At 45.6% G+C, this 27,475-nt stretch overlaps 1 protein-coding gene across 1 annotated transcript in view; it reads left to right on the forward strand.

Annotated features, from left to right (window-relative positions):
- NUDT14 (nudix hydrolase 14) overlaps nucleotides 1-27,475 on the forward strand; it is a 75,363-nt gene that overhangs the window by 26,214 nt on the left and 21,674 nt on the right. The window contains exon 2 of the mRNA XM_056851757.1: nucleotides 10,916-10,959. Within this exon, the coding sequence (XP_056707735.1) occupies nucleotides 10,916-10,959 (44 nt within the window). The remainder of the gene's footprint in view (nucleotides 1-10,915; nucleotides 10,960-27,475) is intronic.

The raw sequence follows: 27,475 nt of genomic DNA on the forward strand, positions 1-27,475 counted from the left end.
CCTGACTTTTCTTCGTTTCAGTGGCAGTCAAGACAGAGTTGTGCAATGAAAATGACAGTTCAGTCGTATTGACAGAAATCATTGTTTGCTCTGTGGAAGCTAACAGGGACTTATGGTTTCAGGCTATTCATTTGTGCATGTGTCACTTGACGTGGGGATTACTGCAGTGAGTGAAACATTATAGCTCCTACAGTCGAGGAGTTTCCATTCTATGGATAGAGCTCATTAATGGTAGCTGAAACTGTGTGGGTGAAGCAGGGAAGGCAAGAACAATATCAGGCCGGAAAGAACGAGTGCACGAATTTTCTGTGCGTATTAGATGGAAAAGCTTATTGGCATTAGATAGGCCAGAGAGGAATGGGAGACGATTAACAATTTTGGCAAATTGTTGAAAAGGGGTATTGCTTTCGGGAATAACCATCATCAAAGCACAGCTATATATTTTATGTGTTGCGAAGATGTGTTTCAGATATTGGCTTTCGGTTTCCTTTTTAAACTTAAAAAAGAACATCAGCACTGTCCTTCAGTGTTACTCCTCTGAAGATGCCGGCCACAGCTGCTGGCGAAACATCAGGAAAGACAATACCAAGACCACGGTCACACAGCCCGGATAACCTACAAGAACCAGTGAACTCTGACCGTGAAAGCCTTCGACAATAACATCAACAATGCTACCATAATTTTGAAGGACACCGGTTATACATAGAAATTTGTTTTTTATTATTATTATATTCCGCTATGATTATATTCCCAAATCTTGCATTTAAACATGAGGCATTTTCCATTGTTGTTTTATGTCAGGCGTCTGAGGCAATATTTTGGTGTGCTTCCCATGATTATCATATAATTAATTATGCATTTCCCTCTTGCAAACAGATATACTTCTTGAAATGTATTTCAATAAAGGAGGCTTTGTTTCTGTGAGGCAAATTCAAAACAAAGCAAGATTCAACCACAGATGGGAACCTTGGTTTGCAGAGAAGAAAACAAACTATAATTCAAGCCTTGACCATTTTTCTTTGGCTCTAGGAACCAGCCTAGAGAGATCTAGGGTTGTCAACCTCCGGTGATGGCTGGAGATCTCCTGCTATTGCAACAGATCTCCGGGTGGCAGAGATCAGTTCATCTGGAGAAAATAGCTGCTTTGGAAGGTGGACTGTATGGCATTGTGCCCCATTGAAGTCCTTCCCCTTGCCAAACCCCGCCCGCCTCAGGTTCCACCCCCAAAATCTCCAGGTATTTCCAAACCCGGAGCTGGCAACCCTAGGGAGATGTCCAGCCATCACCTGGAGGTTGGCCACCCTGGTGGCAGCCATCCCGTTCTATCCTCACAACCACTCTGTAAAATAGATTGTGCTGAGAGCGCCGTCCTGAGAGCGCTTGCCTGAGAGTAAGCCCCGTGGAATAGATCTCAGCAGACCTGCTTCAGATCCGGCTTGTGCCGTCACCCAGAGTGTTTCACGGTTGAGATTGGTCTCCGACCTAGATCCCCTTTGGCCCCCGTCCAATTATCCCGTAAAGTCTCTCTGTCCCAAGGGGATGGGAAGTGTTTCTGAAGAAGGCGGAAATCTTTTCTCTTTCGTGTTTGGGGGCAGGGAATTTGCATGCCTTGGCCTCTCCCTGTGTGTGTGTTAGGTGTCGTCAAGTCACTTCCGACTCATGGCGACCCTATGAATTAATGTCCTCCAAAATGTCCTATCTTTGACAGCCTTGTTCAGGTCTTGCAAATTGAGAGCTGTGGCTTCCTTTATTGAGTCAATCCATCTCTTGTTGGGTCTTCCTCTTTTCCTGCTGCCCTCAACTTTTCCTAGCATGACTGTCTTTTCTCGTGACTCTTGCCTTCTCATAATGTGACCAAAATACGATAGCCTCAGTTTAGTCATTTTAGCTTCTAGGGTCAGTTCAGGCTTGATTTGATCTAGAGCCCACTGATTTGCTTTTTGGGCAGTCCATGGTATCCGTAACACTCTCCTCCAACACCACATTTCAAAGGAGTCTGTAGAATCATAGAATCATGATTCATAGAGTTGGAAGGGGCCATATAGGCCATCTAGTCCAACCCCCTGCTTAATGCAGGATCAGCCTAGAGGATCCCTGGCAAATGCTTGTCCAGCCTCTGCTTAAAGACTGCCAGTGAGGGGGAGCTCACCACCTCCCTAGGTAGCTGATCCCACTGTTGAACAACTCTTAAAATAGTTTTTTCCTAATATCCGGTACCTTTCCCCCCGAAATTTAAACCCATTATTGCAAGTCCTGTCTTCTGCTGCCAACAGGAACAGCTTCCTGCTCTCCTCTATGTGACAGCCCTTCAGATACTTAGAGCAATCATGTCCCCCCTCAACCTCCTCTTCTCCAAACTAAACATTCCCAGCTCCCTTAGCCTTTCTTGTAACAGAGTGTGGAAAGGAATTCGTTGAAGTCTGTTACATAGAAATCTGTGCAAGCCCAGACGTGCTGCCTCCGTCTTGCGATGTACAGCTCGTGTTGATAATTCAGATTTCACAATATCACTCGGAGAATTGGCTCTGCGTTACCTTTCAGAAATCCCCGACGGTTTTCAGTGGAGATTGGCACCCAAGGTGAAGCCTTCCCCTCCCCTCCTTCCTCGCTATTTTATTTACGCGAAAGCCACACGTAAAGCGATGCTGAAAACAATTCCTCCCGAGCCGGGCTAATTAAAACGACGTCAAGGTTAAGGCACGCAAATGGAAATGCACGCGAATGAGCCGTGCCAAGTTCAGATTGACCTGGAGGTACGGAGCGTACAGGGCCATTGCCATAGTCACTGGGGATGGTAGCTATTGACTTTAAATGACAGTAACTGGCATTAATAATGCAGTTGCAAAAAAGAAAAGAAAAATCTCACTCAAATTATGAAATCCCAATGCGTTCTCTCTTGCCAGCAACTGTAGATGTGAAAATCAATTTCCATTAAGCTAAAATGGAAAACGGATAAACTAAATGACATTGTTTCCTGATGGGGGGGAGGCAGAGAGCCCAGAAAGGTAAGCAGGGAAAGGACAAGAAGTTTGTACAGAGGGTACAGATCACGATGGGTAGCCATGTCAGTCTGTCACTAGCAGTAGAAAAGAGCAAGAGTCCAGTAGCACCTTAAAGACTAACAAAATTTCTGGCAGGGTAGGAGCTTTCGTGAGGCACAGCTCACTTCTCACTTTTCATGAAAGCTTATACCCTGCCAGCAATTTTGTTTGTCTTTTTTAAAAAATATAAAAGGGGTACAGAAAGGAAAAGAAGGGAAGGGGGGAAAGATGATAAAATATATGTCGTCCTCCAAGCTTCCGCATAAATTTAAAAAATTTAAAAATAAAAGATATTACAAAATATTGTATCATTCTAAACATTACTCCATCTCAAGATTCTCTAAAGTGAACAAAATTATATTTCAGCCTCTGAGCTTCCACATCAACTAAACTTAAGAAAGTCTAATACCATATCTTTATTAAACATCTTAAACATATGTATACTTTATGTACCTCTATTAATTCTTTTTGAAGTTTCATTCAACCTTATTGAATAATTTATTTACCACTTAAATGATAATCATAATAATTGTTTGTCTTTAAGGTGCTACTGGACTCTTGCTCTTTTCTTCTGTACAAAGGATAATGATGGCTAGATGCCACCCCCCACGTACACACACACTGTATCTTCATGTAGATAGATCATGATGGGTGGCCGTGTTAGTCTGTCTGTAGCAGTTGAAAAGAGCAAGAATCCAGTAGCTCTGACCTGAAGAACCGGTGGACTCTAATCTGGAGAACCAGGTTTGATTCCCCACTCCTCCACATGAGCGGCGGAGGTTAATCTGGTGAACTTGGTTGGTTTCCTCATTGCTACTCAGGAAGCCAGCTGGGTGCCCTTGGGCTAGTCACAGCTCTCTTAGAGGTCTCTCAGCCCCACCTACCTCACAGGGTGTCTATTGGAAGGGAAGGTGATCGAAAGCCAGTTTGATTCTTCCTTAAGTGGTAGAGAAAGTCGGCATATAAAAACCAACTCCTCCTCCTTCTTGCTGTGACTCACGGAAGCTCATATCCTGCCAGAAATTACGTTCGACTTTAAGGTGCTACTGGACTCTTGTTCTTTTCTACTGTATGTTGATGTACTATATGTTGATGATTACTTCTGTATGTTGATGATTACTTCCCTTTTGTTTTTTCTGCACAAAACTTTGACTCTTAACTTGCTTTAATGAAACTACTCATTCAGCCTAATTAGTTGGACTCTCCATGGCCAGCACAGAATAAAGTAGGGAAGAAGGAGTGTATTCACAGTAGCAGATTACGAATGTATGAAGCTATCTTACACTGTGAGACTGTTGGGCCGTCTAACCCATTGTCTGGCAGCAGCTTTCTAGAATGTGGAGTCTTTCCCAGACCCTGCTGCCTGAGTTTCTTCCAACTGGAGATGCAAATGTTCAACCACTGGAGAGCCAGCGTGGTGTAGTGGTTAAAAGCGGTGGTTTGGAGCAGTGGACTCTGATCTGGAGAACCGGGTTTGATTCCCCACATAAACTAATGCTAATTTGGTGAACTGGATTTGTTTCCCCACTCCTCCACACGAAGCCAGCTGGGTGACCTTGGGCCAGTCACGCTCTCTCAGCCTCACCTACCTCACAGGGTGTCTGTTGTGGGGAGGGGAAGAGAAGGTGATTGTAAGCCAGTTTGATTCTTTCTTTTTAAAATATTTTTTTTTAATTTTCTTATTTAACACATCAACATACAAAACAATATCCAATATTAAAGAATAGCAATAATACTAAAAAACAGCTAGTACTACCAAATTAACAATAAATTGACTTCCCCCTCTCCCTCTTCCATCCAAAAATAAATTGTATAAACTTTTGCTAATGGAACTACGGTAATCCCAATGCTGTTTTAATAAACATATTCTTATCCTATCTAACATCATTAAATCGGTACTAATTTAAAATTAAAAGGTGTAGATAAGGGATGAGATCAAAAAGTATTCTTTAAATGGTCCCATTGAAAATTAAAATTTTCCAAAATTATTAAACACGTGGCTTAACAATTAAAATAATCAATAAAAAATAAAAACAGATAGGAAACATTAAGAGATAGTTGTACTGGTTTGATTCTTTCTTAAGTGGTAGAGAAAGTCGGTATATAAAAACCAACTCTTTTTCACGCAAAGCATGTGTTCGTCAGTGAAACTTCAGGCTGTAATTTAAATAACGTTTTTAGAGGCAGCAGAGGGTACAAGATGGGTTTTTTTATTTACCTGTGACACCCTGAATGATGTAGTCAGAATGCTGTTCCACCTATGGGTTACTTCCCATGCAGATAGTGAAATCCACATACTGGAGCCAGGCATGAAGGAGGGGGAGAGGGTTTTGGTTATCGGGGGGGGGGGGAAGTACCAGATATGCACACGCACAAAAACGTTCGTCGAACTCACAGGTACCACATTTTGTGCTGAGCTGGGGCTATAGAGCCAAGGCACAAATGCATAAGTCTTAGCACCCCCCTCCCCATGTGAAAAGCAATAGAATGTTTAGTAAAGGCCCCCCACCCATTATGCACTTTATTCATACCTTCCAAGGTACAAGCAAAGAGTCTTAGAACATGGACAAAGTGCATAATAAGGAATAGGACTGTAAACCTCCAGGTGGTAGCTGGAGATCTCCTGCTATTACAACTGATCTCCAGGTGACAGAGATCAGGTACCCTGGAGAAGACGGCCGCTTTGGCAATTGGACTCTATGGCATTGACATCCCTCCCCAAACCCCATCCTTCTCAGGCTCCGCCCCCAAAATCTCCAGTTATTTCCCAACCTGGAGCTGGCAACCCTAATAATGAATCAAGGTCAACTCTGGAGCTGTGCTAACATTAGGGTTGCCAGGTCCCTCTTTGCCACTAGCGGGAGGTTTTGGGGGTGGAGCCTGAGGAGGGTGGGGTTTGGGGAGGGACTTCAATGCCATAGAGTCCAATTGCCTAAGCGGCCATTTTCTCCAGGTGAACTGATCTCTGTCGGCTGGAGATCAGTTGTAATAGCAGGAGATCTCCAGCTACTACCTGGAGGTTGGCAACCCTAGCTAACAGACCTCCCCATTGCTAGGGAAACACGTTGAGAACTTGCCAACAGTCAACCTGCATTACCAATGCCTATCTCTACTTTATGCAATAAATATCCAGGTTTGTTGAGCTCAAGACGGCTACATCAGTACTGCGATCTTGCCTGTTTCTCGATAAAAATCGCCAGAAGCCCGTTGGGTTTACTGCGCTGCAAAGTACACAGAGCTGTATAGCTATTGGTAACTATTTACCCGCTATTAATAATTAGCAGGTTTCGAGCTGGACTCTTAGCAAGGAGCCTGGGATTCGGCACAATGGGAACTCAGCTGCGCACGGCCGGGGTCAAATTACAGTAGGCCGGGACAATAAAAGCCAATGGCCCCTCCACTTGAGTTTCTGCCACAGCAAACAATGGGATGTTGGCCCGTTTCATTTTTTCATCGCCTTTATTTATTTGAACAGGTGCAAGCTGGCCAAGTAAAATTGGATATTATTGGTGATAACCGCCAGATACCTTTGCAGCGTTATCTGATGGTCGCATAGGGATAAGCAGAGCCATGCATAGGCCTCTGTAGCATTAATCTATTTATAACTTGCATTGCTGTAAATCAAAAGAACCCCCCCCCCCGTACCTGGAGGTTGGCAACCCTAGTTGAGGGGTGTCCATGCAAGGGCGTTCTTTGCTGCCTCCTTCCTTTAATCCACAAGAGCCAGCCAAGGACGCATCATTATCATGTGCCCCCCCCCAAGCCACAAATAAAACACCAGCTGTGACTTGACAGCAACCCCCCCCCCAAAAAAAAACCTCTGCTTAGGACTGCACTATAAAAATAGTTAACATAGGCCTGCCAACCCTGTGCTGGCAACCCCCCCGCAGATGAGGGATGTCATCACGGTGAACAGCATTGCACTGACGCAATATAACTTTCAGCGCAAACCTGGAAGTGAGGTCATCGTGTTGCTCCTTAGAATTTCCCTGTTTTTCCAATGGGAAAAAACAGAAAAAGTCCTCAAACATTTTGAGTACGGAAATCCCCGCCTTAACCATTTTATTCATTCTAAAAAAGAAACCGCTCATAGGCCTTTCTTCTCAGAATTCCCCACATTTCACAATTTTTTTCCATCACAACAATAGAAAATAAGGCCGTGGGGAGGGGGGGGAATGGGAATTTCTCCCACTGAATTTCTCCTTAGCCTCCCCCATCCCTTGGGCCATAATGTCTCTACCCGCGCCAAAGCAGGCAACCTGGTTAACCTAAGTTAACACATGGAATGACAGTAGAGTTGCCAGGTCCCTCTTCGCCACCGGCGGGAGGTTTTTGGGGCAGAGCCTGAGGAAGGTAGGGTTTGGGGAGGAGAGGGACTTCAATGCCATAGAGTCCAATTGCCAAAGCAGCCATTTTCTCTAGGTAAACTGATCTCTGTCGGCTAGAGGGCAGTTGTAATAGCAGGAGATCTCTAGCTAGTACCTGGAAATTGGCAACCCTAAGAGACTGTTCTGAAATGTTGGTATCAGTGGAGGGAGTTGGCATTCAAGAGAATTTTTGGTGGACCCTGGGAGGTGAGTGGGGGCGGGGCAGCAGCTGGTTTTTTCATATGGATTGTTATTTATTATCTGCTATTATTAGAACATAATAACATAAGAAAGCCCTGCTGGATCAGACCAAGGCCCATCACGTCCAGCAGTCTGTTCACACAGTGGCCAACCAGGTGCCTCTAGGAAGCCCACAAACAAGGCAACTGCAGCAGCACCATCCTGCCTGTGCTCCACCGCACCTAATGTAATAGGCATGCTCCTCTGATCCTGGAGAGAATAGGCATGCATCATGACTAGTATTCGGGTTGCCAGGTCCCTTTTTGCAACCGGTGGGAGGTTTTTGGGGCGGAGCCTGAGGAGGGCGGGGTTTAGGAAGGGGAGGGACTTCATTGCCATAGAGTCCGATGGCCAAAGCAGCCATTTTCTCCAGGGGAACTGGTCTCTATCAGCTGGAGATCACTCGTAATAGCAGGAGATCTCCAGCTACTACCTGGAGGTTGGCAACCCTAGCTATTATATTTACTGTAGGCTCTGCTGGCAGGCCAGCAGCACCCAGTACAGACTCCCTTTGCTTCTGGGTCGCTCAGCTGCACCTATCGATGTCTGTTCGGTCATCCTGGTGCGTTCCACAAAAGGAATTTTCCCTTTGCAAGTCCTGCCAGTTTTAGCAGATGGTGAAATCGTGCCCTGTCGTAAGGGGTTCGACAACTGTTTCATCGTCTCGTCTGCGAAAGTCACGAGAAAACCCAGCCACTGGGCAAACACTCGCCCTTTCCAAAAAGGGGGTGGGGGAGGGGAAACCCTCTGTTAAATTTACAAAGCCTAGACGATGTATTGTCCCAGGCAATTGTGGTAGTTACCTAATCCCCGCCAACTGTTCTTGTGTTCAGTTGTCCTGGCAAAATCTGGATCGAAGCCCCCAGGCCTACATGTGCCGAGTGGCATCTTCGCCCACCCAGTAGCTCAATTTCTTTCTTTGCTGTTCTTGCATACCTGCCTCAACGTTTTCACAATATTTTCCACAAACTTGTTTTTTTAAAAAAATATTTTTTTTATTTTCTACAGTTAACATAACAACATAAAAACAATATCCAATACTAAAAATAATAGTAATAATAAAAAAGACAAGTAATTAACAATATAATCACTTCCCCCTCTCCCTCTTCTGTCTAAAAATAAATTGTATAAACTTTTGCTAACGGAACTAATCCCTATATAAAAAGATTTTTTATATATATATATATATATATATATATATATATATATATATATATATATATATATATATATATATATATATATAAATCTTTTTTTTTTTTAATGTTTATGTTCTTATTGTGTTGAGTGAGGAAGGCCCGGTTGGGGTAAAACTTAATGATTTGTTTAACCTCAGGAAATGAAGGGTTGCCAGCTCTGGGTTGGGAGATGTCTGGAGATTTGGGGGTGGAGCCTGAGGAGGGTGGGGTTTGGGGAGGGGAGGGACTTCAATGCCAAAGCGGCTATTTTCTCCAGGGGAACTGATCTCTATTGGCCGGAGATCAGTTGTAATAGCAGGAGATCTCCAGCTAGTACCTGGAGGCTGGCCACCCTAATAATAACACCATTGAGTCCACCTTCCAAAGCTGCCATTTTCTCCAGGTGAGTTGATCTCTGTAACCTGGAGCCCAGCTGTAATTTTGGGAGATCTCCAGCCACTACCTGGAGACTGATAACCCTAGGAGGTTGTGAAAAAAAGGTACATTAATGGCTGTGGAAACTTAAGACCCAGGGGCGGGGGGAAGCGGAAATTCATCCTGTGCTATACTTTCCAGCCCACCACTTTAAGACCCTTTTCTCAAGCCTTGCTGTCTTTCCCTGCCAGCAGAAATGATAACGTTCAAGACAAGGGGACTTTTCTGCATGTTTTTTTTTGTCCTTGCCCTGCACAGTTCCTTGTCATTCACCCCCCATGGTTGCCTGATCTGGGTTGGGAAATAACTGAAGATTTTGGGGGTGGAGTCTGGGGAGGGGTTTGGGGAAGGGAGAGACATCAGCAGGGTGTAATGCCTTAGAGTCCACCCTCCAAAGCCGGCATTTTCTCCAGGGAAAATGATGTTTTGGTCATCCAGAGATCAATTGTGATAGTGGGAGATCTCCAGGTGCCACCTGGAGGTTGGCAACCCTATGAACTGTTTGGGGGAGGGACAGGGAGTTGTGCTTCATCTATTTCCTTGAACACATGAAGCTGCCTTGGTCCATCAAAGTCAGTATTGCCTACTCAGACTGGCAGCGACTCTCCAGGGTCTCAGGCAGAGGTCTTTCACACCACCTACTTGCCTAGTACCTTTAACTGGAGATGCCGGGGATTGAACCTGGGTCTTCCTGCATGCCAAGCAGAGGCTCCACCACTGAGCCACAGCCCCCTCCCCTAAAAGAAGCTACTCTCCTGGTTAAGAGTAGGATGTGGAATGCTCAAATCCCACTCTGCCGGTCACTCCTTATCTCAGCCTAAGCTACCTCATTGGGTTGTTGTGAGGATGAAATGGAGGAGATGAGAATGATGTGCAACCATCTGAGCTCATGGGAGAAAGAGCAGGGTAAAACTTTATTAAATAGATAACAAAGCACCCACTTTGGGGAGGGGCCATGGCTCAGAGGTAGAGCCTCTGCTTGGCATGCAGAAGGTCCCAGGTTCAATCTCCGGCATCTCCAGGCAGCAGGTGATGGGAAAGGCCTCAGCCTGAGACCCTGGAGAGATGCTGCCAGTCAGAGTAGACAGTACTGACCATGCTGGACCAAGGGTCTGATTCAGTAGAAGGCAGCTTCATGTGTTCGTGTGTGTTCACTCCTGTGGCTTTCCACAAACAATGCAAAACTGAATTATTAAAGAAAGCTTTCCTGCACAGGTAATAGGATTGCACTGTACAAAGTGGTTCCCAAACCTACTTGGATAAATGATCAGGGACTATGGTCTATACTGCTGTGTATAGATTATTGTAAGTAGGGCCCTGTTACGTAATTTTTGTACCGTTTAATGTGTCATGTTAACATGCTGTGCTTCGGTTCTTTCTGGTGGTTCCAGACATCTAAAATCTTAATGTACTGGTTACTGAATGTCCCATTTTGTTGATTGTACTGATTCACTTTGTGTAATCCTCCTTGAGTCCCTGTGAGAAAGGTGGGCTATAAATAATGTAAATAAATACTAAAATAAATTTACTATTTCAATCTGTGCCAAAACATTCTAAATTAAGTATGAGAATGCATAGATAAATGCAACATTTATTGACTGCATGAAATCAAACTGTACTAATCTTTAATAATGTTTTCTTTCTTTCTTTCCAGAATGGAGTTTCAAAGATCTGGGACTTCATGAGGACGCATGACAGGTAAACATTTCAGAATAGCTTTGGTAGCAACCATTATTTTCCTTTAATGTTCTTTTCAAGTGATCCCTTTCTCTCTTTCTCTTACATTTAACACTTGAGAGTATTCAAAGTTCTTCACATGCAGTGAGGCTTCATAGGAAGGGGGAAATGGGGGTAGGGGTCCCCAAGGGTCCCAGCATGATAGCTGTCATGCCTATACTTCTGTGTGGGTGCAATGGAATCAGAAGATGAAGAGTTGGTTTTCTATACCCCGCTTTTCTTCACCTTTAAGGAGAATCAAACTGGCTTACAATCCCCTTCCCTTCCACTCCCCATAACGGACACCTTGTGAGGTAGGTGGGGCTGAGAGAGTTCAGAGAGAACTGTGACTGGCCCAAGGTCACCCAGCAGGCTTCAGGTGGAGGACTGGGGAAACAAACCCTGTTCTCCAGATTAGAGTCCACTGCTCTTGTGGAGGAAGGGGGAATCGAACCCAGTTCTCCAGATTAGAGTCCACAGCAAGTTTCCATGGCAGAGTGGGGATTCGAGCCTGTGTTTCCCGATCCTAGTCCAACACCTTACCCACTATACCATTCTAGCTCTCTCTCTCTCTCTCGTACAGAGTAATAATTCAAAAATTTCTAAATTTGGAGCTCCAGGTTTGATTCAGATATTGTTGCGCACCGTGCAAAAGCAAAGGATCTAGAAGCCGTCGTGGTGGAATGTTGATGTGCTTGAAAAAAAAAACACAAAACAGAACTGCCAGGTACATCTCAACATCTCATCCTGTAATGTCACTGTTCTCGTAGAAAACAATGCAGAGACTCAGAACAGACAGTTTATGATACGTTAGGGGAGGAAGCGCACAGTGCAGGCAAAGTAACCATTCAGAATTGCCATGCGGAACATTAACTTGAAAGTTGAGACGAGGAAGCTGCCTCGTTAGCACTGGCAAAGAAAAGAGCCTTGCCCATATTAGCATTTCCCATCAAAAGGTCTACAGTCTAGTCTGCCAAAGTCTCACGTTGGTGATCAGACAAAACTGCCCCCCAAACATCCCCCCCTCTCCACCTGGATACTTAACCTCTCTTAAGGTAAAGGTCCCCTGTGCAAGCACCGGGTCATTACTGACCCATGGGGTGATGTCACATTCCAACGTTTACTAGGCAGACTTTGTTTACGGGGTGGTTTGCCAGCGCCTTCCCCAGTCATCTTCCCTTTACCCCCAGCAAGCTGGGTACTCATTTTACTGACCTCAGAAGGATGGAAGGCTGAGTCAACCTCGAGCCGGCTACCTGAAACTGACTCCCGTCAGGATTGAACTCAGGTCGTGACCAGAGTTTGGACTGCAGGACTGCAGCTTACCACTCTGCGCCACGGGGCTCACCTCTCTTGTGTGTGTGTGTTAAGTGCCGTCAAGTCGCTTCCGACTCATGGCGACCCCTTGAATGAAAGTCCTCCAAAATATCCTATCTTTGTCAGCCTTGCTCAGATCTTGCAAATTGAGGGCTGTGGCCTCCTTTATTGAGTTAGTCCATCTCTTGTTGGGTCTTCCTCTTTTCCTGCTGCCCTCAACTTTTCCTAGCATGACTGTCTTTTCCAGTGACTCTTGTTGTCTCATTGTGTGACCAAAATACAATAGCCTCAGTTTAGTCATTTTAGCTTCTAGAGTCAGTTCAGGCTTGATTTGATCTATAACCCACTAATTTATTTATTTTTGGTGGGGGTGGGGGCGGTCCACGGTATCTGTAACACTCTCCTCCAACACCATATTTCAAAGGAATCTAATTTCTTCCTATCAGCTTTCTTCACTGTCCAGCTTTCACACCCATACATAGTAATAGGAAATACGATGGCATGAATCAATCTAGTCTCTCTCTTACCTGGGAAATATTCCCAGAGCTCTGAACTGCCCAGACCACCTCTTCAACCTGACAGATGACACACCTGATCATCCCTCTTGCTAGCTCCCCTCTTTCCAAACTTCAAAAGAAAACATTTTGTTTAGAATCCCTCTCGCTGGCATAGGTGCCACTGTATTCTGTGATAAGGTGGCACCTACGCTGGCACGGGGTTGCAACCGCTTCTAAGGAGCTTCGGCACCCCCTTTCAGGAATGCAGACTTAGTCTTGGCTTCATTTCAACATGCATTTCAGTGTGAGCTTTTCCCCAAGGTAGTCCAGTCCTGTATGGGTGGTCCTTAGGGTTATCAGCCTCAGTGTGGGGCCTGGAGTTTTCCTGGTATTCCCGGTATTCTCAAGACTGCAGAGATCCATTCTTTGGGAGGAAATGGCAACTTTGGAGAGCTGACTCTGTGGCGCCACATCCCTGCTGATCTCCCTCCCTTCCCAGGCACTGCCCCAAATCTCCAGGAATTTCCAAGCAGGAGTTGGCAACGCTCACTGTTCCACATGCCCTTGCTAGGAATTTGAATCAGCTTTGAAGAAGAAGAAGAAGAAGAAGAAGAAGAAGAAGAAGAAGAAGAAGAAGAAGAGTTGGTTTTTATATGCCGACTTTCTGTACCACTTAAGGAAGAATCAAACTGCCTTACAATCCCCTTCCCTTCCCTAAAACAGACACCCTGTGAGGTAGGTGGGGCTGAGAGAGTATGACTAGCCCAAGGTCACCCAACTGTCTTAATGTGGAGGACTGGGGAAACCAACCCGGTTCACCAGATCAGCCTCTGCCGCTCATGTGGAGGAGTGGGGGATCAAGCCCGGTTCTCCAGATCAGAGTCTGCCGCTCCAAACCACCGCTTTTAACCACTACACCACGCTGGCTCTCTTTTAATTCATGCTTTTCATGGCTGCTGTGGAAGTGAGTTTCAAAATTAGGGAAGGCGTTTCAAAAACACTCTACCGTGTTCGCTGTGTTACACTTGGATAATGCAGGAGCCAGGGGGAATCTTTGAGTAGGTTGCTTTAGGTGGATTAGAAAGATCAGGGAGAATTGCTGGGAATTTAGTGCCTTGCTACGCTTTGCAGTTTTAGGCATAATTTCTTTAATTGGCCCCAAATTAACGCTTCATAAATATTGCCACTAACTTGAACGGAAGCCCTTTGGGGTTGTGTAAAAATGGTTGCAGAGAAGCGCTTGCAAGAGATCTGTTTTCCAGAAGGTTTCTGACAATTATCATTTTTATAGGAGGTTTTTTTTTTTCCTCAGGACATTTTTAAAATAGCTGGGAACATGATTGCATAAGGTGCACATGTCATGCCAGTCATCTCTGGTCACATAACATTTGTTGCCTTTACATGTTCAGCAGCTGTCATCTGTAACTTTTTTAGTGACTGCGTTGAACTGGAGAGAGAGGGAGAGAGAGAACCAAGCCAACTTGCTCCACAATGCATATTTTTTTGCTTCTTTGCAGGAATAAAAATGACGTGCGCCCCCACACCTCAAATATGTCAAATTGTACCATTCCACACTATCTTCCTCAACAAATGTATTCCTGTGTAGACCCACTAGAATAGGATTGCCAGCCTCCAGGTTCTGCTTTCAGCGTATCACATCTTGGGAGCACTGCTGTCCGGGGCACTGAGGATAGTTAGTGGGAGGTGGGAGGTTGTTCTGGTCTCCAGTAGAAGTACCCTGCGGGGAAGAGCATGCAGGGTTGTACCCAGGGCCAGTGCTACCATTAGGCAAACTAGGCAGTCGCCTAAGACGCAGATGTCAGACGGGCGCAGACCTGGCCTGAGGGGCACAGTTTTAAACAGATTTGTTTCTTGAAAAAAAAATGCAACTGACAATTTATATATTTTTTTTTATTTTAAGATAACGTACCACAACAGTGCAATGGAATATAATTAATTATAACGTCTCATAAGAAGTTTTGTGCTTTTATTTTTCTGCAGGATATCTGTTTTTGAAAATTGGTTAGCAATGGGGGGGGGCACAAGTAGTTAGCCTTGCCTAGGGCGTGAAAATGACTGGCGCCAGCCCTGGTTGCAGTGCCGGATTTACGTATAAGCTAAACAAGCTATAGCTTAGGGACCCACTCTCTTGGGTGCCCCCAAAAAATTTAAAGGAAAAAAAACAACTGGATGTACATTTCCAAAATATAAGATAAAAAACAAATAAAATAAAACCTACATACAGCAACAGTGTTTTGTTATGTGCAAATGGCTTTAGATACCTATTAGGTCCATAAATTACCATATAGCATATATTCAACACAAAAAACAGCGACAATTTTTTGTTGACAAAGGACAGCTGGACATATAAAGGGCCCCATTACCTTCAATAGCTTAGGGCCTCATTAAACCTAAATCCGGCCCTGCCTGGTTGTACCCAAAGGTATTGGTAACTTCAACCTCTTCCATTACAGAGCGACATTGTTAAAGCAGCGTAGGCCCGCCTCGTTTTATTGTTCTTCGCTGTATTGCACCTCGCAGACATTGCGCTTTTGAGCAAGTCTTGATCAGCGCCATTTCCCCAACCAGCCATGTGCTCACTTCGTGCCTCTGTGTCACATCTTGGTAATTCTCGCAGCATTTCAAACTTTTTCATTATTATGACAGTGCTTTTAGACGTAATGCTATTGTTCAGTTAATAGACAACTGTATTGTTTAAGCATCACTTTTATATGCACTGGGAAACCAAAAAATTTGTGTGACTCGCTGTATCGTGATAGTCGCTTTATTGCAGTGGTCTGGAAACGAATCCACAATATCTCCGAGGTGTGCTTGTACTCTGTTGGCAGCTTGTGTTTATCTCAGTAGCGCTTGGTTGATTGGTCCTTTGGGTTTGAATGAGTGAAATGATTGTTCTGGTTTTATTCTGTTTTTGGTGTGTTTGTTTTTTGCAGATTCATTCATAAGTCTTTTTTTACATTATTCACTCCCCCGCCCCCCATGATTACAACGAAAGATCTGTTGCTGACGGGGAATTATTTAGCGTCTGTTTCTCTCGTTGCCGTCCTCACCGTGACGCAGTGTGCGTTAAGCTATGAGTTCACGTTAAAAGAAAGTTGCCTTTTTTAGTAATGATACATTAAGATTGTCAAAAGATGTTTTGAACATGGCCGTAAAGTTCTAAATTTGAATGACCACAATGATAACATGACTGAAAAATGACTTGGCCAGAAACTCCTCCCATGTCTACATCGATTGTACAAGCGACTAAGAGCAGTGGCTAGAAGAAAGCGTGTACGAAATCAGCTGGCACAGGCATATCCTAAATAAACAAGTTTGTCCGACAGAAACAGAGAGAGCGTGGACTCCATCGCAACTTGGGCTGTATCAACAGAGGTGTAGTGTCCAGATCACGCAAAGTCATGGTATCACTTTACTCTGCTCTGGTTAGACCTCACCTAGAGTACTGTGTTCAGTTTTGGGAACCGCAATTTAAGAAAGATGTAGACAAGCTGGAACGTGTCCAGAGGAGGGCAACAAAGATGGTGAGGGGTCTGGACACCAAGTCCTATGAGGAAAGGTTGAAGGAGCTGGATATGTTTAGCCTGAAGAGGAGAAGACTGACAGGGGATATGATAACCATCTTCAAGTACTTGAAGGGCTGTCATATAGAGGGTGGTGCCGAGTTGTTTTCTGTTGCCCCAGAAGGTCGGACCAGAACCAACGGGTTGAAATTAAATCCAAAGAGTTTCCATCTAGACATTAGGAAGAATTTTTTAACAGTTAGAGCAGTTCCTAAGTGGAACAGGCTTCCTCGGGAGGTGGTGAGCTCTTCTTCCCTGGAGGTTTTTAAGCAGAGGCTAGATGGCCATCTGTCAGCAATGCTGATTCTGTGACCTTAGGCAGATGATGAGAGGGAGGGCATCATGGCCTTCTTCTGGGCATGGAGTAGATAGGGGTCACTGGGAGTGTGTGTGGGGGGAGGTAGTTGTGAATTTCCTGCATTATGCAGGGGGTTGGACTAGATGAACCTGGTGGTCCCTTCCAACTCTATGATTCTAACTTCTGGGGTTTTTCTCCCTGTGACAGAAGTGTGAGTTCATTGCTACAATGTTGTGGGTTTGATCCTGCGTTGCACAGGTGCAAAGACCGTGGATCTTTTCCACTCCCCTTCCTCCCCCCCACCCCCGGAGCCCTTTCTGACCCTGGAAAAGTTTACTGCCAGGGTTTGGGGGACTTGTGTGCACTGATAGCCAAGCAAGCCAGGCAGCTGCAGTGAGGAGGAGGAAAAGAGTGAAATGGCTGCTTTCTCTTCCCTGAGTGGAGCTCTGCTCACACAAGAGTCAGAAAGGGTGAGTTCGTTCCTTTTCCCCTCCCTGCCACAGCTGTCCAACTGATGCAGCTGTTTGTGCGTTTGAGCGCCTTAACCCTGGCAAACCTTTTCCCAGATCAGAAAAGGTCTCTGAGGGCAAACTAGATCTTTTGGGGCGAATGCTAGAGTGTCATGCTGATGCGGTGATATCACTTCCAGGATTGTGGTGGAAGTGAAGTCACGGCATTGGCGCAGTGCCAACCCCCACCCCCATTTTCCTCCTGCTGCTCCACCGAATCTCAGCGAGAGAGGTACTCTAAATAAATAATGAATTGTGTCAACAAACACTTCCTTATGTGTGTCCTGAACGTTATGTGCCCTTCAGTTCTAGCACTACGGGAAATAGAGAAAATATTATCTCTCCCACCCCCTCCTGCATTCACTGTATCATGCACAGTTCTATAAATATCTTCATGTTGCACCTTAAATGTCTTTCCCCCCTAAAGTAAAAAAAAAAAACACCTTCAAACTCTTTAGCCTTTCCACGTAGGAAGAAGGTCCCTGGGCATTTTTTTAAAAAAGTTACCGCATCTCTAGGGATAAGCATTTAACTGGAACTCTTTGTTTTCATCAAAAGGCATGAGTTGATGGTGGAGGAAGAGAGGCTTAAAAGCAGCTATCACTGAAACACCAATGCAGATTTTTATACTGGATAGCAAAAATTGTGAAACTATTTGTGGGGAGAGTAGAAGTCCAGGTCATAAGATTTCTCAGAGCCTTGGGCTGTCGAGGTTGATTGCTCCGCTAAATCCCGTCTTATTTGTACCTACAGCTGACAAGTTAATGGCAGCGAACATCCTATTACCGTGTTTCTAGACGAGATTGCAAAACAACCAATAGACAATAGGGCAGCCCTTCCACGAAGTAACTGTCTCTTCGCCATTTCAACTGGGTACAGCATGATCCATTCTGTTGCAGGTGTGGCTGCACTCAGATTCTCTCTTTGCAGCTGGCTCTTCACTATGTGCACATAACACTGTGTGCACGTAATAATGGCAGTGTGCAGGAGGAGGAGGAGGAGGAGGAGAAGAAGAAGAAGAGTTGGTTTTTATATGCCGACTTTCTCTACCACTTAAGGAAGACTCAAACCGGCTTACAATCACCTCCTTCCCCTCCCCACAATAGACACCCTGTGAGGTAGGTGGGGCTGAGCGAGCTCTAAGAGAGCTGTGACTAGCCCAAGGTCACCCAGCTGGCTTCATGTGTAGGAGTGGGGGAACCAACCCAGTTTACCAGATTAGCCTCTGCCGCTCATGTGGAGGAGTGGGGAATCAAACCCGGTTCTCCAGATCAGAGTCCACCACTCCAAACTACCGCTCTTAACCACTACACCTCGCTAGCTCCCATAGGTCCACCTGTATTATGGGCCCAGGTAGGATTGCCAGGTCCTTCCTGGCAACTGGTGGAAGCTTTTGGGAGGCGGGTGCAGGAGGCAGCGATTCTTGGGGCTATACGATGATGTCACTTCCAGTGTGATGCAGAAGCGTTGGCATCACACCGAGGAGATGCTCTACCACTTGCCCCAAAACTCTATGGTGTCCATAGAGCTTTGGGAAGAGTAATAGAGTATCCCCCGAATGCTGGAGCTTCCGCACCGTGTGAGAAGTGACATCATCGCTCGGGGACGCGGATCACTCACCCTCTTTCTGCCAGCCTTCTTCCACCCGTCAAGCATCTGAGTGTCGGCAGGCAGTGGCAGGAATCGGCGGGCAATTGCCCGCCACTAGCGGGCCCCTGGGAACCCTAGACCCAAGTCATACAGATACCAATGCTTGGTGGAAGCTTGGTGCACCTCCCATAATTTATGACATGAATCCTTCATGTGTGCACACTATTTACGTCACAGTTTCTGAGAGGTGCCTGGGGGAGAATGGCAAGCACCTGCCTTTCCATCATGGGAAAGGATTGGACAGTCCAGGTGTTCTACAGGTTGGGCCTATAAAATGTGTTAGTTAAAGTTATCCACCGGTTATCCACATGATATCCACCTTTTCCAAATGGAAGGGATTTCAAAGGAGCCCAGGTGAAGAACTGTTAAAAGAGCAAGGCATGCTTATACTTGGGCTGGTAAGACTTAACTGAAGATGGGTGCTTTTTTTTTATAAACATGTAAAGAGATCTTTAACAGAGGCAGGTATCAATTATCTCCCTTTGCTATTGAGAACGGTACAAGGCGAGATCTTAAGAAGAAGACAGAACATTTCAGGCTAAGCATTAAGGAAAAGCTTTGTGAACAAGCCGTGAAGGGATGGGTTGCGCAATAGCTATAATTGAAGTTAATCGAGTGTAGACTTGACACCTCTTTATCTGGGATGATACAGGGATAAGGAATCCCATCCTACAGGGTTTGATTCAGTATAAGGCAGCTTCATGTGTTCATGTGTGAGAGTCACAGTAAAAGCCCATTCCTGAAAAGTCAGCATCTGGAGTCGGTAGGGAAGAGGCGCAGCGGCGCCTCTTCCTAAGCCGATTCACGCACACCGCGGGTACAAAAAAAAGCCGTTTCGCTGCTTTTTTTTGCTTTCAACGGGGCCAAAAGCCCCATTAAAAACAGCGAGGCTGCGCCTGCTAAAAAGCCTCTGCCCCTGTGGTCCTATTTCCTCCTCGTGTTTTTTTTGTTTTGTTTTGTTTCTTTGTTTTTGTAAATCAGTACTTGAATATTGTTATATTATTATAGCAATTGGTGTATCAAGTGCTCTGAATTCCCAGTTTTCATTTTTTTTTTAAAGAAAGTCTCTAGTCCCTTTCATTGAGGAGCTTTAAGGGGTAAAGGATACATCTGCAAAGATAGGGGTTAGAGACTTATAAACAAATAAAGATGGTACTTCAGAGATCACAGATTGTTGTAAAACAGTATTCTGTTGCCTATTTAAAAAAAACACACAAAAGGCTGTGATTGGCATATGCCATAAGATATTGTCGCTATTCTGTATCAGCAGCTGCAGAAGCAAGGGGGAAATCACTCCGTCCCTTTGTGACACTTTAGAAGCAAATGTCACTCTTATACCCCCCCCCCAAAAAAAGTTTTAGAATACTCAGTAGGTTTATTCCCTGAGTTTCTACGTAGCTCATTGGCCGGCGCTAGCATTTTGATTGGTAAGAAATAATCCCAGAGCAATAACTCATGCAGAGATGCATCAGAGAGCCTCCCCTGACAGCAGGCAATTCTAGCACCTCCTCTGCATTACGCTCCGATGAAAATTTCCTGTCCCACACTAAGAGCTGATGCGATCGAGCCAAGACTGAAGCCGTGGGTTATGTAGAAATGAGGTGGGCAGTCATCTTAGTGGGTGGGGATTTTGCGCTTAGGAGAGCCTTCCGTGATTCACTGAATTGCTCGTGGCACATTAGAGTATGCCAGCGCCGAGTCTGGGAATGGCTAAAATGGGATTTAGGAGGTCTCACCTGCCCATCACTCTGAAAGAATTTCTGCTTCTACACGCTTGACAGTCAGGTTACCCCGGCAGGCAAGAGAGATCAGATTCGGCGCTGCTGCGGAACCAGCACAAACTGTTTTGTGTGCCGCTGCAGCTTTGGATATTTTTTTCAGGGTAATAACACTTAAGGCCTTTTTAGAGAAAACAACTTTCGCAAATAACGAAGGGTTATTACAAAATGTGTTGCAAACAACACCCACGGGGAGCTTGGTGAAGCTAAACAGGGTAGGTTTCAAGTTGTATTAAAGGTTTTTTTTCAGCTTGAGATATTTTTTTTATTGCAAGGTCTTATTGCCTAGCGGATCCTGGGAAGCGGGCCAGAGTATCACAGAGACAGAGAGAAAATATTATATTTTAAAATGCCCTGGCAAGTACAGTGTATTGTATACAGAATGTTGGCCCGATATTTCATTTCCCTTTATGTTTTGTTGCAATCGAGTTTTTACACGCTATCCTTTATCTGTTATTGCATGTGAACCACTGCCTGTGAGTATCTGCTTATTTTAACTTTTCCCCGGCACCTCATCCTTTTATATGCTGATTAAATAAAATATTGCTCACAGCTCAAGCGGCAGTAACAAGTAGCTGGAGTTTATGTTTCAAAGATAGATGCTTATGGGACTGTTAACACTTCCAGAAATTTATAGCTACTCCTCATTCTCTTGACTGGGCATTTTTGCTTGCGGCATCGCAAGAAAGTTCTTGCAAGGCTCCAATAATTTCTTCTAAGGAACTATTTGCAGGTGATCTTCTATGCCAGGGATCTCCAATGTTTTCTTTAACGAGCGCTAATTTTGTAAGTAATGAAAAATATCCCAAGCTACTCCCCGCCCTCTTCCCCTGGCATATTACCAAGTGTTGCTCTGTCCAAGAAACCGAACACGGACCAGGAAGAGCTCCGGAATTGAAGTTATCATCTAAACAGCACCGAGAAAAATCTTGTGAAATAAAAGCTTGTATTTTTAAAAATAAAAGGCTGGGATTAGGGTTGCCAGGTCCTTCTTCGCCACCGGCGGGAGGTTTTTGGGCAGGGTTTTTTTTTGGGGGGGGGGACTTCAATGCCATAGAGTCCAATGGCCAAAGCGGCCATTTTCTCCAGGTGAACTGATCTCCATCGGCTGGACAGCAGTTGTAATAGCAAGAGATCTCCAGCTAGGACCTGGAGGTAGGCAACCCTACCTAGAACGGATCTTTTAAAGGTCTTTTTCCTGGATCTTCTGAAGGAGGGGTCTCCAACCTTTTTAAGCCCTTAAGAAATCCTGGCACAGGGTGGTGGGCGCAACCGCAAAATGGCAGCTGCGGGAAGGCAGAGCCCCACACAGAGGGAAAGCCCAAGTGCAGGGGGAAAGGGAAAGGGGGATAATTTAAAAAAGACACGGGAAAGAGGAGCGAGAGGGAAAAAAACCAGCGCTGTGGCGGCAGTTTTATTTATTTATTTATTTAGGACACTGGAACAACATTATTTTGATCTGCCCAGCCGATTGACTCTCCAGTAGCCAATAGGAAGCTCTGCTGGGCAGTGCCTGACCTAGCACCCACTTTCTAAAAAAACCTTGGTGGTCGCCAGGAAAGGTGTAGGCAGGCACCACGCTACCCATGGGCACTATGTTGGGGACTCCTGTTCTGGAGGATTCGCGAGCTACTTTGCGGTAACCAGTGAGTTACCTGTTGGTGTCCCCTGCTCTGTGCATTTGGAGGGAGGGTATTCATAACTGATCTACACCCCCACACACTCACACAAAGTGTTAACAAATATAATTTCCTCCCTTTTAATCTGTGCACTCTTCATACTCCATGGCCATTTATGCAGGGTCAATTTTGATGCTCGCTCAAAGGTCTTTTTAAAAATGCAACCTTTAAAATGCCTATCCAGGAGAAATTCCACCACCACCCCACCTCGCCTGCTCCTTCGTTCTTCCATTTGCATAGTCATTAGCAATCGCCTTTTGCATGGCTAACGCGAGGCTGTGATTTTGCATGCTTCCTTGAGGGGATTCTTCGAAGCGGGGGCCGAGCAAACAAAAGGCCACGATAAAGGGGGTCTTAAGAAATGCGAAGCAGGTATGTACCGGCTTCGCAGTCACTTCCTGAATAACGGTTCAGCATGAAAAACTCGAAAAAATATGCAGGGCACTTCAGCCTGGAACGCGCTGCTAATTACCAAGCATAAATGGCCCATGTGTTTTTCCTATGACAGAGGGGATTGTTCTGTAATTTTTCAGCATGTGTGTGTGTGTATGAACAAATTGAGGACTTACGGCTTCGTAGGGTTGCCAGATCCCTGCTGGCTACTGGCAGGGGATGGAGGGGTAGGGTTGCCAAATCCAGGTTGGGAAATTCCTGGCTATTTGGGGATGGAGCCTGGGGAGGACAGGAACCTCAGTGGGGCACAATACCATAGCTCCCACCCTCCAAAGCCCCCATTTTCTCCATGGGAACTGACCTCTGCAGTCTGTAATTCCGGAGGATCCCCAGGTCCCACCTGGAGGCTGGCTTTGCCTTTGCAGAGGGCTGCATCTTTAACTAGCCATTTGAACTGCCATTGATTGGCCTTTGGAGGGAGGGTATTCACAGTATGCTATGTCAGAAAGCTCAGAACAGGCCAGTAAGGCCTGCGCAAGAGCGCACACATTTAATCCCTGGCCCTGCTTGCATTATACTGAAAGCTCTGGAAAAGTAGAGGAGCTGTACCAGATGAGAACCAAAGGCTTGTCGCTGTGGTGCATCTGGAATCCTGGAATCCGACGGCTGTTTATTTCCAGTTTAAGCTCCTTGATATACTTTCCTAATAAAAGGAGGTAACAGCACTTCGTTTATCACAGGGTACATTTACGAGGCGTTGGTCTAAGTAGTCGTCTTCAAAAGTTAAGCATTAATTTGTGTTGAGAACCTGCTCGTGAATCTGTCGGCTTTGGCTTTTCTCTTCCCTGACCGTTTTCCGACGTTTGCCACCTGTCCCGCTAAATAGAACCTTAGCTGGAGGTCAGACGTCAGGGGGAGGGCTTGGCCATCATTGCCTGCGTTTTGGAGGAGGAGGAGAAAAGGAGGAGGAGTTGGTTTTTATATTCCGACTTTCTCTACCACTTAAGGAAGAATCAAACCGGCTTACAATTACCGTCCCTTCCCCTCCCCACAACAGATACCCTGTGAGGTAGGTGGGTCTGAGAGAGCTCTAAGAGAGCTGTGACTAGCCCAAGGTCACCCAGCTGGCTTCATGTGTAGGAGTGGGGAAACCAATCCAGTTCCCCAGATTAGCCCCCGTCGCTCATGTGGAGGAGTGGGGAATCAAACCCGGTTCTCCAGATCAGAGTCCACCGCTCCAAACCACCGCTCTTAACCACTGCACCACGCTTGCTGCCCAGCTGCAGATGAATGCAGTGGCTTACTGGGAAGGCTACTAGGTTTCTTTTCGATTTGGGTCCAGTAGAACCACAGAGACCGACCATATTTTCAAAGTGTGAGCTTTCGGGAGAAAAAAAACGCCTTTGTGTTTGATCAAGAGACCTTTGGCTCTCGAAAGTCCGTACCCCGAAAATCTTGTTGGTCTCTAAGGTGCTACTGGACTTGAATCTAGCTGCTCTGCAGTTGATTACCTTCTAAAGCAGGTTTCTTTTAGAGCACTGGTTCCCAACCAGGGGTCCGTGGACCCCCAGGGGTCCACGAGAACTAAATTAAGGTCCGCGAAACAAAGTTATAAACCCATAATAAATTAATATTTTCAATTAAAAGTTCTCTATTATAAATATATATATTCAAATATTATTCTAAGCTTAATGTTTAACTAACAGTTATGATTAAAGTTTATTTTCAAATTCTCAGAATTTTTATTTTGAACCTTGGGGTCCCTGCACTGAACAAAAAGGTCCTAGTGGTCCCTGGTCAAAAAAAGGTTGGGAACCACTGTTTTAGAGGGTAATAGAAGCAGCGGCAGGCCTGATTATCTGCGTTCCGTCATTAGGAGTGTATGTACCATGTGGACCAGCCTCTAGGAAAACAACTCCGTGAGAACAGTCGTCGGGAAGGTACTGTTGTGTCTATAGTTTCAGCGGTTAAGAAATTGCTTGCAAGACTTGAGATTTTTTAAAGACAAACAACCTGAAGCAATTTTAGTCTCTGGGAGCAGTCACTTATTTTGGCGCCTGCATTTAAGCAGGCAGGTCCCCCATAGTTACGCCATGTGGTTTCTTCATAATGGCACTAACGTTATGACATAGTGATAAGAACGAAAGAAAGGCCATGCTGGATCAGACACAGGCCCATCGAGTCCAGCAGTCTGTTCACACAGTGGCCAACCAGGGGCCTCAAGGAAGCCCACAAACAATACGACCGCAGCAGCATTATCCTGCCTGCGTTCCACAGCACCTAAGATAATAGGCATGCTCCTCTGATCCTGGAGAGAATAGGTAGGCATCATGACTAGTATCCATTTTTACTAGCAGCCATGGATACCCCTCTCCTCCGTGAACATGTCCACTCCCCTCTTAAAGCCTTCCAAGTTAGCAGCCATCGCCACATCCTGGGGCAGGGAGTTCCACAATTTAACTAGCCGTCTGGAGGAGGTCTGTAAGAACCCCTTTTGGGGGTTCCAGCCTCCCCCCTCCACACACCCACATCTTCCCTAGGGCCAGGGAACAACATGAGATGACTGTGGGGGAGGCAGTACCCACGGAGGTGACTCCTGCCATACAGCAGAGCACTGGCCACATACCTACTTGCAGTTGGAGATGTATCACAAGGAGACATGGGCCGATGATTCATCTGCTTCACCAGGCTTAGCTTAGTATATTTATTTACAGTCATTTGACCAGCAGATAAACCAGCCAAAAAAGACATGTACAGGCTGAGCGGATTGCCAGGGATGCTGGGAATATCATAAGAACATAAGAAAGGCCATGCTGGATCAGACCAAGGCCCATCCAGTCCAGCAGTCTGTTCACACAGTGGCCAATCAGGTGCCTCCACAAAGCCCACAAGCAAGACAACTGCAGCAGCATTATCCTGCCTGTGTTCCACAGCACCCAATATAATAGGCATGCTCCTCTGATCCTGGAGAGAATAGGTATGCCTCATGACTAGTATCCATTTTTACTAGTAGCCATGAGTAGCCCTCTCCTCCATGAACATGTCCACTCCCCTCTTCAAGCCTTCTAAGTTGGCAGCCATTACCACATCCTGGGGCAGGGAGTTCCACAATTTAACTATCCTGGGGTAGGGAGTTCCACAGTTTATATCCTCCCAGGTTTCCAGGAAATGAGGAGAGAAGGAGCTGAGGAACCTAAAGCCAAAGTGTGCCATCAAGTCACAACCGATTCATTCTCTCCAGGATCAGAGGAGCATGCCTATTATATTAGGTGTTGTGGAACACAGGCAGGATAATGCTGCTGCTGTCGTCTTCCTTGTGGGCTTCCTAGAGGCACCTGGTTGGCCGCTGTGTGAACAGACTGCTGGACTTGATGGGCCTTGGTCTGATCCAGCAGGGCCTTTCTTATGTTCTTATGTTCTAGAAAATGTAAATAAATCAGCAAATAAATCAGCAAAAGTGAAACAGTCTAAAGTTAGGCTAAATGATTTCTTCCTTCGTAATCCAGCGTGCTCCATTTTAGTAGCTCATGAAGGCAGAATGGAGTTCTTCCTATTTTTCTGAAAGTAACATCTGTTAATGAGATTCTGAGGCAGTTCATTGAAAGGTTGTCATGCTGAGGAGAAGGGATTGCTGTCTCCCAAATGAACCTTTTACACACCAGATCAAAGGCATCTCCTTCCCACAGTTTGAGCCAAGAGCAGTTTGCAGGATATAACTGGGCAAGCTAGGTAGGCCTTGTGTGGTGTAGTGGTTAAGAGCAGTGGACTCTAGTCTGGTGAATCAGGTTGGTTTCCTCACTTCTCCACATGAAGCCAGCTGGGTGACCTTGGGCCAGTCACAGCTCTCTCCAAACTCTCAGCCCCAACTACCTCACAAGATGTTTGTTGTGGGGTTGAGGAAGGGAAGGAGATTGTAAGCCGGTTTGATTCTCCTTAAAAGGTAGAGAAAATCGGCATATAAAACCCAACTACTCCTCCTCCTCCTCCTCCTTCTTCTTCTTTGTCTTCGTCTTCCAGGAATCCCTCAAACAAGTATTCTAACAACCTGGCGTATGCCCAGGTTAATCACAAGGTCCCATCTGGAGTAGGCAACAATTTATATCAAATGTAGCTGAAATGCATTAGTCCAGAAACCTGTCCAGTGGTGGGACTGGCCAAGAGTAAGAAGAAGGGGGTGCATATAAACATTTGATGCCTGCTTATATCAAGTCACTCCATTAGCCAGCTAGTTCAGTATTGTCTACTCTGTTCAGCAGTAGCTCTCCAGATTCTCAGGCAGAGAAAGGACTTTCCACGCAGCTGCTACCTGAGATCATCGAAGCCACAGATGCCAGGGATTGAACCTGGGACCTTCTGCATGCAAAGCATTTTTACCCCACTCACTCAATGCAGATGCAGGAAAAAGAACCAGAGTGGAATGACAAGGATGAAAAGCAGGCCGCTGTGCTCAAGCCGAGGGAATTGTTGCTTCAACAAAGGACACCAGGCCACTCCAGAAGCATTCCTTTCAAAATGTGGTCTGCTTTAGCAGAGGAGCCATGCAAAATGGAGCAAGAGTCGTATTGGACCTGGGTTCCGGTCAGGTAAACCAGAGGATTGGAACAGGTAGCAAACTGCCAAAAACTAGGCTCTCGTTCCTCAACAACAAATTCAGGAGCAATCCAGTGCCCACAAAGATCTTAAGGTTTGGTCTGGGTGGAATAATTCCCCATGCCGAAGTAATACCCATACAGCATTACTCCCTTCAGAGAACAAATGAGCAAGGCTTTGCAAGTGGGGGAGCCCTGCATGCA

The sequence above is a fragment of the Euleptes europaea genome, chromosome 6 (genome assembly GCF_029931775.1).
Source record: "Euleptes europaea isolate rEulEur1 chromosome 6, rEulEur1.hap1, whole genome shotgun sequence".
Taxonomy (NCBI): Eukaryota; Metazoa; Chordata; class Lepidosauria; order Squamata; family Sphaerodactylidae; genus Euleptes; species Euleptes europaea.